Below are 12,159 nucleotides of genomic sequence, written 5' to 3' on the forward strand. Positions count from 1 at the left end.
CAGAGCTACAGTGTAAACTATCAACTGATGCAGCATAAGAAGCTATCAGTTTAAGTTTAAGGAAGAAAAATGGATGATACCATAATACAGATGTGATGAATATTAGACTTTATTCAGTGAGCGATACAGTCTGTAGATACATAGAATCAATTTCTTGCTGGTTTTGGTGGTAGTCAGTGGGTGTGTTCTGGTATACAACTTTCTTCCACGGTTGAGAATTTGGAATATCAATACTACATAGAACCCCTTTAAAGCTGTAGCCAATAATAAAAATAATATAAAATAACAAACATCTACAAGAGTCTACAAGTTGCATTGTATGCTATATAAATAGTTTAACCCTACTTTGCATCAGTGTTTAATATATACTTTAGCATAAAACTATTTTTCCTGACTTTTAACTTCCAAATCTCTTTCCATTTGTCAGAGACATCTTCGCGTATAACTGCTGTAAAGTCACAAGACAAAACAAATTCCTCCTCGAGTGAAGTCTGCTGACAAGGGAAAGCAAAAAAAAAGTGCAATATCTGGAGAATAATGAAGCCACTTGCTGTGGCAGTATATTGCCACAGCTGCGATTTGTAATGTGTATGTTTGTCAGGAGAGCGTTTCTTTACTGCATTTGTCAGGAGAAATATTTCTTAACTCCATTTATGTACAGTCAGTGCTTATTGTGTCGGTTTAAGAATGAAGCAGGGTGTTCTTAATGCTTCTGTCTGTATATATCCATCACAGCCACTGCACATCTCTACTGTCTTCTCCTCCATCATCCTCCACTCCCCTCATCTCTCCTCCACCATCACTCTGAGGATGAAAGAGATGGGGTGATACAGAGAGGAGAGAGGAAAAGGCAGCACACTGAGAGGAAAAGACAGCGTGAGTGGCGACAAGATGGATGGAAAAGACATAAAATAAATAATTAGAAAGGCAGAGGTGAGAAAAAAATGAAAAGAGACAAGGACAAAAGAGGTAAGAAAGAAAGAAAGAAAGAAAGAAAGAAAGAAAGAAAGAAAGAAAGAAAGAAAGAAAGAAAGAAAGAAAGAAAGAAAGAAAGAAAAGGCTGTGAGGCTCAGTGGGAAGAAAAACAAGATTGGAAAGAAAACGTAAAAAAAAAAAAAAAAAAGAGGCGGAGAATTAAAAGTCAAGACAACTGAAAGACAAGATAAATCAAAGACAGAATCAGTACAAGAAAAGAAGAGAATAGAGGAAGACATTAAAAGGACTAACAAATGAGACTGTGTGTGAGAGAAAGAAAGAGAGCATTAAGAGAGAACATTAAGGGTCCAGTTCACTCAAATTCCACATAAAACATCATTTTATAGGTTTTTAATCCAGAAATGTTTAGATAGTTTGATGATGATATGTAAAAGTACACAGCCTGGCCAAAAACATTCCTGAGCACATACAGTACTTGTTCCAGCTGCAACAAGTTCTTTAAGCCTTTAACTGATGCAGTGAGTAGTTTCTTATTTCTTAAAGGGGTCATATTTTGCTAAACCCACTTTAATTAGTCTTTGGTTTATTTACTTGTGTATTTGGACCCTAATAGTTCATAAAGTTTGAGTTTGAACCCTCCAAGTGCTGCAAAGCTATCTTTATATTCATTTTGGCAAACATTGAGTGGATTTCTACAACCTGTTTTAATTCCCGCTTAATTTGTTGCATCTATAACTAGTTTAGTCACAACATTTGCTCATATAAGGTCAAGACTTCTGATGAACATTTCTCCGAGTACGACATAACTGTTTATCAGCAGCAGCGGTTGTAGTAAAAACTGAAAATATGTCCAAACTTCAAGCCGATTACCTAAAATGTTCAGTTGTTGGTTGTATTATTTGAACACAAGTGGCTGAACGGGACAGAGCAACACAGTCAACAACTTGGAGTGGGGGGGGGGGGGTCATGTGCATTTAAAGGGCCAGCGCTCAAAACAACCTTTCTAGTGTCATTACTCAGAAATAGGGTTGAAGATGGACCTGTGGAGTTGAATTAATGAAGAATTCAGACCCAAGCATAGCATTTACAGTTTATGTAGAGCACAGGGAAATGTTTTAAAATGCATAATTCAATTTAAAAAAAAAGCAAAATATCACTCCTTTAAGTAACCATCAGTTTAACAGAGAGCATATAGATTGGACTGTTTCAATGGTTAAAGGTCATGTGGTCTGATGAGTCCAAACTGACTCTGTTCCATAGTGAAGAGAGGTGGGTGAAGTGATTACCCATCATGCCTAGTGCCTACAGTACAAGCCTGTGAGGGCAGTGTTATGATCCAGGGTTGATTCATTTGGTCAGCTCTAGATTCAGTGATGATATGTGCCTATAAAATGATATTAACCCTTTCATGCATAGTGGTCACTACAGTGGACAGTTATTCTACAGCTGTTCTCTTGTTTATTCATGGGTTTTGTTGTTTTAGTTGCATATCAGACAACTTTGCTGTTCTTGATAAACCTGATTTGCAGTAACATGTTCGAGAGTAAATCAACTGCTATTTGTTATAAGACTGTAATTAACAGTTTTCTAAAACAAAAAGGTTTTTTTTCACATTATCTAGATGAAGTGAGTAATAACTAGTATTAAAGTATGCTAAAAATGTGAAAAAACATCAGATTAGCTGCTTTAAAAAAAATGTCATAGTTTTCACACAGTATAGCATTTTAAATACATCTTTCTTTTTTTCAAAAATTAAATACATGGTGTCCAGCTGAGCAGGCATTTTTGTAACTCCATAAAAAACAGGTTAATAAAAAATTTCAATCATATTGTTTTTTTCATGCCTAAAGAGGAATAAAAAAACTCAGGAAAAAAAAAAATCTTGACTAAGGACCTCATAATTCATGCATCAAAGGGTTAAATTACTTAAACTAATTGAAATAATACCGTGGTGCATGCATGTCATAATCCAAAATAAAGAGGCCAGGCTGTGTGTCTACTCATCAGTGATATTACTTCTTTTCTAAGTGATGCCACTTGGAGAAAGTGGCAGATAGCTGTTTCTTTTTTCTTCATTTGTGTGAACTTATACAACCACAAAAGGAAGGATCAGATGATGGCAGCCTTAGTGTATCATCGGGTACGAGCAGGGGGGTGAGGAAAAGGAAGGAAAAGGAGCAGTGTAAGAAGACTACAGGAAATAATCCAGGACAGGGCTAAATTTTTAAGTGCCAGTCATTACTCTTTGGGTGAAGTGTTGGCGCAATCTCTCTGTGGGGTCATGAGACCTTCAGATCGTATAGTCTCTCCATTCGACACTACGAGGCCGCCTGTCGTCTGCTGCTGGAGGCGTCCAAGAGACACAAAGAGTGAAAAAAAGAGAAAGAGAGAGAGAGAGAGAGAGAGAGAGAGGGAGAGAGAGAGAGAGAGAGAGAGAGAGAGAGAGAGAGAAGACAGAAGGAAACAGAGCCAGAAACAGCAAAAGAGTGAGAGAGACATGGTGAGAAACAATATGAAACAGATAAAAAAAAAACACTGACACAGATGCAGCAAAGCAATAGAGAAAAACTGGCAGAGAGGGAGGAAGCAACAATGTCAGAATAGTCAGAGAGCAGGAAGGGAATAAGGCGAGGAAAAGCAAAGGAGAGGCCGTGAGAAATACAGAGGGAGTGGAAAACGTGGGGAGATTCCAAGAGAAGAATTCAGAGAGACAGACAGCAGTGAAGAATGAGGTCAGGCATAAGAGATGACACTGAACGGAGTGATGATAGATTAAAATACACAGAGGACAGACAGGCTACAGGGTCAGGGATGGGCCATGGGGAGAACACACACTTGCACTTCACAGCATCGTACACATCCTTGTTTTATGCACAACTATTTTCCAAGCTTGCCTAATCTCATGGGAACATGTAGACTGGCTGAAGGCAATTAAACCTTGCACATAACAACACAAAAATGCATGCACCCACCTGCAGGGATTTAACTGACCCTGGACCACAGATACAGATACATTTACCTGTTTTCATCACTACTGAGGACGCTGTATCACACTGTATTAGATTACATTTGTCTCCTGGAGGCTTACCTTCCAAATAACCTTAGTGTAATTTTAAACATGCCAAAAATTAATTATTTACCCTAAAAATGAGGGTTGACCTTGTCAGGAACCAGTCTTTTGTTCTTAAATGGAAGGTGAGGCCCCACAGTATAGAAGTGTGGGGAGTATTATGGTTAATACAGACCATACAAATAAAGAGGCAAAGTCCGACTGCTTCAGTGGACACAGATGAGAGACGAATACATTTTTGACACTGTTTATATACTTCCATTGTTTACTTATATATAATATCTGTAACTGAAAGAACGCTATTGTTTAAGGTAAAGATATAACATTTAGGTTTAAATAAAATGGTTCAAATGGACTTCATCAGTACCAAATGGGCTGTTACCTTGGCATATTTCACCTTGTTCTTCCAGAGCAAGATACAAAAAAAAAAAAAAAGAATTAAAAGATGTGGAAATGACGATAAGACTATAAGTTAACACTGAAGTTTCCCCGCAGTGGGATCGATAAACTCTTATCTTATCCTATTTTATCTTATCTATTCCTATCTTATCTATTCTTGTCCTATCTTATCTTATCGTACCCTATCTTATCTTATCTTATCTTGTCTATTCTTGACTTACCTTAGCTTATCTTATCTTACCTATTCTTGTCTTATCTTATCTATTCTTGTCTTGTCTTATCTTATCTTATCTATTCTTGTCTTGTCTTATCTTATCTTATCTTATCTATTCTTGTCTTATCTTATCTATTCTTGTCTTGTCTTATCTTATCTTATCTTATCTATTCTTGTCTTATCTTATCTATTCTTGTCTTATCTTATCTATTCTTGTCTTATCTATTCTTGTCTTATCTTATCTTATCTTATCTTATCTTATCTTATCTTATCTTATCTTATCTTATCTCGTCTATTGTTGTCTTATCTTTTCTTGTCTTATCTTATCTTATCTTATCTATTCTTGTCTTATCTTATCTTGTCTATTCTTATCTTATCTTAGCTGAGACTGCAGAGACAACTTCGACGAGGAAGTTACCATGCCGTCACCTCCATGACTATTATATGAGTAGATTTTCTTTTTACATGTTTTTAAAGGCTGATACTTCAACACTTTTGCTCCCCACTGTGACTTTCTTGATTTATACAATTATAATTTACACTCAGATATGTGTGAATAATCACATAATTCACACTGGATCAAAAATGACTAGTCTCTCACCACTGACTGCCATTCTATTTTTTTCTGAAATATGTCAATGCTGGGGTGTTGTTATTAATTAATTAATCAGGCTTTGTTTGACATACATCTTAATGTGTTTATGTCGCGCGCATAATTGCTGCTAATTCCAGAGTCAGTGTTCATGTTAAAGAGCTGAGAAACCTTCACTTATCACCATATATGTTGTTGACACTGAGTGCAGAAATATTCTTTCCCTAACAGCAAAGGTCTCAAACATGTGGCCCAGGGGCCAAATCCGGCCCACCAAAGGGTCCAGTCTGGCCCATAGGATGAGTTTGTGAAATGCAAAAATTACACTGAAGATATTAATCATTTTAGTTCAGGTTCCACATATAGACCAATTCAATCTCAAGTGGGTCAGATCAGTAAAATACTATCATAATAACCTAGAAATACTCACAACTCCAATTTTTTCTCTTTGTAAACATTTTCATGTATTTTTACTGTATTTATAGTAAAACAAACTATCATTTCACAAAAACACAAATAACCTGAACAAATATGAACATTTTGAAATGTCTGAAGTGCAAGTTTACCAATATTTTGCCTGTTATTAACCCTGTAAAGCCTGAACCATTAAATCATTGACAAAAAAAAAAAAAAAAAATCAGTTCTTTGAAAACAGAGCCTTTATTGGTCCTTATGACCAACCCCCGAAAAATGTTTCAAATATCAATATCCATGTATGAGGTTCAATTTTGTATCATATTTGACACATCAGGTCTCAATGCTCAAATATTAGTATTTCTGAACAAATAAAAACATAATATAACACAAACATGTCTAACAAATTGGTAATTTGTTTTCAAAACTGGCAAAGTTCTTCCTCCTTCCTCATTAATGACAATCTTGTAGTGTCACTGGAAAGACAAATGAATTCCTCCCCCCTGGTGGATTATCCGCACATTGCATGTATCTAATTGTATACATCAGTTTTTTCAAGAAAAAAAAAATATCACACTGATCATGTAGAGGGCTTCAAAACTCATGTATCAAATATGATACTTTTGGCGTTATAGGGTTAAATGTTTTGTGTATTTGTAGATCCACTGTGATCTGTACGTTTAAATGTGTAAATGATAAACTGAGACAAAATATTGTTAAAACTGCACTTAGTTTTCTTAAGAAATTTCAGTTTGTTCAAGTTATTTACATTGTTTTAAAGGATAGTTGGTAGATGCAAACATTTTCATCGCATAATTTTGCTTTTTTCGCTGTAAAACATAGAGGAAAGTTTGGAGTTGATATTATTTATATATTATTATGTTAATATTTCACTGGTCTGGCCCACTTCAGATCAAATTTGGCTTAATGTGGCCCCTGAATGAAAATGAGTTTGACACCCCCACCTTACAGTCTTTCATTAATAGTTTTAAACCTTTTAGAATGAATTAAAATGTATAGGCACAGACTCATGTGTATGAATGCAATGAAAAAGAAAACAAAGGGGAAACCGTCATCCACACTATGCCTATTTTTTCAGGTCAGGTCACATTTTTGACAACCGTAGGCCTTTAATGGGGTCTTTCTGTGTATGTGTCAGTTGCTCTGTTCCTCAGGCGCTCTGACTCACTGCGGCTCTCTCTCCCTCTGATCAGATCAATGTTGCGTTTCTCTGCAATGCAGCAACCAGTGAAACACATCACAGACACAGCTACACCCTGAGAAACCCCAAAAGCCTCTATACAAACACATGTATTATCTCTCAGGTTGCCCTCAAAGTGCCAACACTCCTGGAATCAAAGAGAGAAAACCACGCCGAGACCAGTGAGAACTTTTTCTTCCTGGATAAAGAGCCAAAAAGAAAACTATAATTATTGTTTTCTGTGTCTATACTGTCGAACTCTGAGATATTCTTTGAATGTTCCTTTGATGGACAAACTTCACTCAGTTTGGGTTGCAGTTGTTAATTACGCCTATAGGGGAAAGACTTGACTTTGTGTTTACCATCTGATATTACCTCAGTGCTAAAACTCAGTGAATTTCAAGCAGCATCATTTCTAGTTTGCACAATGTACTCTTATGCAGTGCTAATGAGCATGCCCAAGTCCATCTCTTCTGTATCTATAAATTAGCCGACACATGCTGTACCACATATGCTCTGACTCGCCCTTAAAGACATGGCTTCAAAAGTGGCAAAAATGACTAAAAAAACAGAACATGAAGTATTTGTTAAAACCCTGACTGGATCCTACTGCCACTTAATATCCAGGATAGCCTTTTAGCTGGCGCAGACAAAATCAAAAATCATTACAACTCTTCTTTGATACATCACTGTCTGAGTATACCTAATTGTATTATAAATGTCAGTCCAGCTACCGATCCAGCAGAGTTCATGCAGGTGAAAACTTTCCCTGAACCTGCTGGCTAAGCTGCTGGGCTCTGCATAGATCTCTCGTCTCTTCCACGCTATCAACGTTAGGCTCAATGGCACCTAATTTCAACCCATTCAGAAAGGCCAATTGAATGACATATCAGCGGCTGATAAAGTATTTCAACTCAGCTGTTTAAGCCACTCATGTGAAATGGTGTCTCCATTTATTCGTTCTAATGAAACCCCCATTTCCTGAGTGGATTAGTGTTAAAGGGGAAGTGCACTGAAGTGGGCTTAATGCAGGGAAAATCTACCCAAAAAGAAAATTCTCATGCTCTTGTGGATTTCTATTATTTCTACAGTATTGAGGATTTCAATCTTTATGGGCATATACAAGGAGTTTAGATTGAGAGAACAAGGGCGCAATTACATATAAAAGTGTGTTTTATAGAACGAACTTTGCTGACAGTAAGAAAACCTGCTTTTAATCTGCATGTGACGTAATAATGGCTCTTTGGTCTAGGGGTATGATTCTCGCTTAGGGTGTGAGAGGTCCCGGGTTCAAATCTCGGACGAGCCCTTTATTTGAGGCAGCCGTGACTTAAATGGCTGGAAAGTCGCCAGTTCGATTCCCTGGACTGGTGGAGAGTTGTTGGCTGATGTGCCCTTGAGCAAGGAACTTAACCCCCCCATGAGCCCACTGCTCCTAGCATACAGTGTGTATAATGCATGATCTAGTGATGGGTTACAGCAGGGGTGCCAAACTCATTGTAGTTCAGGGGCTACATTCAACCCAATTTAAGTGGGCTGAACAAAAAAAAAAAATAGCATAATAACTCATAAATGATGACAACTCCTACTTTTTCCTCTTTGTTTTAGTGTAAAAGAGACAAAACCAAACAATCAAAAACATTAAATTATGAAAATATTTACATTTACAAACTATCCAAACAAAAAAGATGAGAATTATCTGGGAAAAAAAATGAAATTTCTTAAGAAAATTAAGTGCAATTTTAACAATATTATGCCTAAACTTATACATGTGCATTGGGGATCAGTTGTATAAAGGCACAAAACATTTAGTAACAAGCAGAATATTGTTAAAATTGCACTCAATTTTCTTGAGACATTTCAGGTTATTCTCATTTTATTGTTAAAGGATAATTTGTTCATGTAAACATTTTCATAATTTAATGTTAGTTTTTGCACTATAACAAGGGGAACATTTTGAAGTTCTCATTATTCATAAGCATAACATGATATTTTTTCCATATTAAACCAAGAAGAAAATTTGGGGACATTATTTATAGGTTGTTATGTTATTATTTTACTTGAGATCACAATAGTCTGTATATGGAACCTGAACTTCAACTAGTTCAACACTCTTGGTTGATTATATCTTCAGTGTAATTTTTACACTATCCAAATTCATCCCGCGGGCCGGAGTGGACCCTTCGGCGGGCCAAATTTGGCCCGCAGGCCGCATGTTTGACACCCCTGGGTTAAAGGTAGAAGACAAATTTCGGTGTGTGGTGTATGTTTACGTGTGTGACAAACTACTACTATTCTATTCTATAATTGCTCATGAGATTCAAAATGTCATTCAGTGGTCTTGTAATGTGGCTACGACTCCATACCAGAATAATACTGAGAATACAGAACACTGTTATAAATAAATCAACACAATTCTAAAAGAGAAACGTCTCACTTTCTCTTTATTTTTCTCACTGTTAGTAACTACACACCTACTCTCCACCAGCTTTTTGACAGCTACTTTCTCTCAGCTAACTTGTCTCTACTACTGAAGAAACTAAAATACAAATCATTCAAGTTAAGCACAAGAAGGCATGAAAGATGGGGGAAAAAAAACAGATCAGGGGACAGTAAATGTAAGCCTAAATTGCAAGTAGTATTAATCATTCTCAAGCTTGGAAATTAAACAAGCTTCTTGCGGCAAATTGGTTTTGTAACAGTGTTCAACTTTGGCCTGTCATTTACACTCACAGAGACATCTTAAGAAATGTGTCTTTCATAACACTACAGACTGAGGATTTCTAATTTCCATGTGTCATAGAGGCAAGACTTCATCATAGTTTTTGGCTGTGCTGTCCAAGATCATTCAGCCTTCTGTTAGTGTGGACTATCTCACCCCTTTTTCTGAGATATCTCTTCTTTTTTGGAGTGTGGGTTTCAATGTTGCTAATTATCTGGAAGCACTTTGTGAAATCTACTGTGTAAGTAATCGACTGAAATGCCCCTTGCTTCTGCAGTTCTGCTGGGGTGAATCTCACACCCACTCCACTGTGTTTACCCGTCGTGCCTGTAATCTCCCATATCTACCTCCACTGACACCTCCTATTCCTCTAATATCACTATACACTAATAATCGTTGTGACTGTGTTATGTATAGTGTATTTTATATAAATTCTACGTGTCAGCAGGATTCTGCTTTGTTACCCTGGGGGGGTTCAATTACAATCCTGCACAATCTAAGGGAAGCTGCTTGGATTGACATTGAGAAGACCCTGGGGGCATCTAAACCGTTAGTTTTTACAGCTGTATAAACAATCATAGGCAAAGGTTTTAACTCATCAACAGCATTTTTATGCCTGAGGCTTACACCGGCATTATAATGCACCACAGTTAACTGACATTTACTTTATTTACATTTTACGGCATTTTTACTGTAAGGGGATATATAGTTTAAACTAATTGTAGCCATAGTGTTGTAAAAGCCAAATGGCCTCTGTGTGAGCGTGTGTGTCCAGGGATTCACACAAAATCCGGAAAGAAGTGACTGATGCAGTTTGGCATACTTATGTATTTTTGGCCAAGGAAGAGACTAGAAAAAATGACAAGTTGATAGGACCAATATTTTCGGAAATATTAGTAATTTTGGTATATAATAGCCTTGTAACCACGTTACTATGGTCAAAACACTTTGGCGGTGATTGCTGGACAAATGTACCACAGCATACACAAATATACAACAGCATAAAAACATCTAACAACGTGCTAGTAGTAGCCTAGTATAGTATAGTGTAATGTAGTATAGTATAGTATAGTATAGTATAGTATAGTATAGTATAGCATAGTATAGTATTGTATAGTATAGTATATATATATAGTATAGTATATATTAGGGATGGGAAGATTATCCAATACACATCAATACGCCAATTCGCGCATGCATGATCCGAGTGCACCGGTAGAGAAGCTGCGAGTGAATGAAAAGTTTGGAATGATATCGCGATGCATTGGTTATTGAATGTTTGTATCGATAAAATTTGATCCATTCAGTAGAATATATTTTTACTTGCATTTAGAAGTGTTACTATTTATTTGGGTAAAGCTTTTCTTTCCTTCAGACCCACATTAACGTGCGCTGCGGATTTGCAGATGTGTCCACTGTACACTAACAGTCTGAGCTCCGTGGATGGACTGTGGCACAAGCACCACAGATGAATACTGTAATGTCTGTATGTGAATCTGACACAGAAGGAGGTGACCACATGTGGTTTATGAACGTAAACTTCTTACTACATCAACTGCATTGAATACTGCCATACATACCACGGATACTTCCTTATTAACAGTGTCCTACGTATCCAACAGCGCATCCCAGAATACCTTGTGCAAGTGTCTCTTAAAGTGACAGAACCTTTTTCTGTTTTACCTACATAACAAATACATTACATTACAAATTGATTCGGCGAGGGAGCAAGAAGTTGAGTGTTAGAAACATGCAGAGAAATGACTTTGGAAACAACGTCCTAACTTTTTCACTGACTGTAGGTGAGGCATGTGTTCTGAAATTGAACTAAAACCACTTTGGAAAAAGTCTTTGGTCTTGTTTGATAAATTAATAATCAAGCTCATTGAACTGCACTGCATATATTTTTTTTACCAGAATGAATGTGTTCAATCAGAATGTGCTTAATTGCTCTGTATCGTGGTTTGGATGTGAATCGTATCGCATCGTATCATGAGATGCCACACACGTATCTTTAATATATTGGATCGGAGATCTGTATCGAGATGCCTATCGTATCGGCCTTACAACTAAGTACAGTATTAGTACAGTATAGTATTGTATTAGTACAGTACAGTATAGTATTAGTATAGTATATATAGTATGTATAGTATAGTATATATAGCATCAGTATATTATAGTATAGTTCCAAGGTCTTCTAAACTGTGTGGTGATGTTTGATATTTTCATAGAAAGTGCAAAAAGTTTGCAGGTGCTTAACTTTCACTCTAACTTTTCTGTTATATGGAAGTTGGGTTTTGATTTTCCTCCAACCTTTGCTTTCTGTAATTGTGTCCTGAAGTAGCTTTCCCTTTTCACACTGATGTTTTTGCAGCTTGATGTGTGATCTCACCTACATTTTCCAATCTTTCACAACATTAAGTCACAGAATATAACTGTGTATGGGAGAGGCCTGAAAAGTTCAGAAATCACTGTGGGTGGATGATGTTATATAACTTATGTAACTAATTCAGTGTGGTTCATGTTTTATTTTGAAAACACCTTAATAACCTGCTTTATGCAAACTAAGAGAAGCCACTGTATAGTTTTATCAATCCATAGTCTGTCAACA

At 36.6% G+C, this 12,159-nt stretch overlaps 1 protein-coding gene and 1 non-coding gene across 5 annotated transcripts in view; one reads left to right on the forward strand and one right to left on the reverse strand.

The window, feature by feature from the left end:
• LOC115431465 (leucine-rich repeat and fibronectin type III domain-containing protein 1-like protein) overlaps window positions 1-12,159 on the reverse strand; it is a 289,152-nt gene that overhangs the window by 25,029 nt on the left and 251,964 nt on the right. For 2 of the 4 annotated variants that reach the window (XM_030151845.1, XM_030151847.1), the window contains one exon: window positions 3,179-3,279. The exons of 1 other annotated variant lie outside the window; for it this stretch is intronic. In XM_030151845.1, coding sequence (XP_030007705.1) covers window positions 3,227-3,279 — 53 coding nt within the window. In that variant the 3' untranslated portion in view covers window positions 3,179-3,226. The remainder of the gene's footprint in view (window positions 1-3,178; window positions 3,280-12,159) is intronic. One more of the 4 variants, XM_030151848.1, reaches the window with a different exon arrangement.
• Window positions 8,064-8,135, forward strand: trnap-agg (transfer RNA proline (anticodon AGG)). The gene has a single exon. It is a non-coding gene; the product is annotated as a tRNA-Pro (tRNA).

Source organism: Sphaeramia orbicularis, chromosome 13 (assembly GCF_902148855.1).
Source record: "Sphaeramia orbicularis chromosome 13, fSphaOr1.1, whole genome shotgun sequence".
In the NCBI taxonomy this organism is placed as follows: domain Eukaryota; kingdom Metazoa; phylum Chordata; class Actinopteri; order Kurtiformes; family Apogonidae; genus Sphaeramia; species Sphaeramia orbicularis.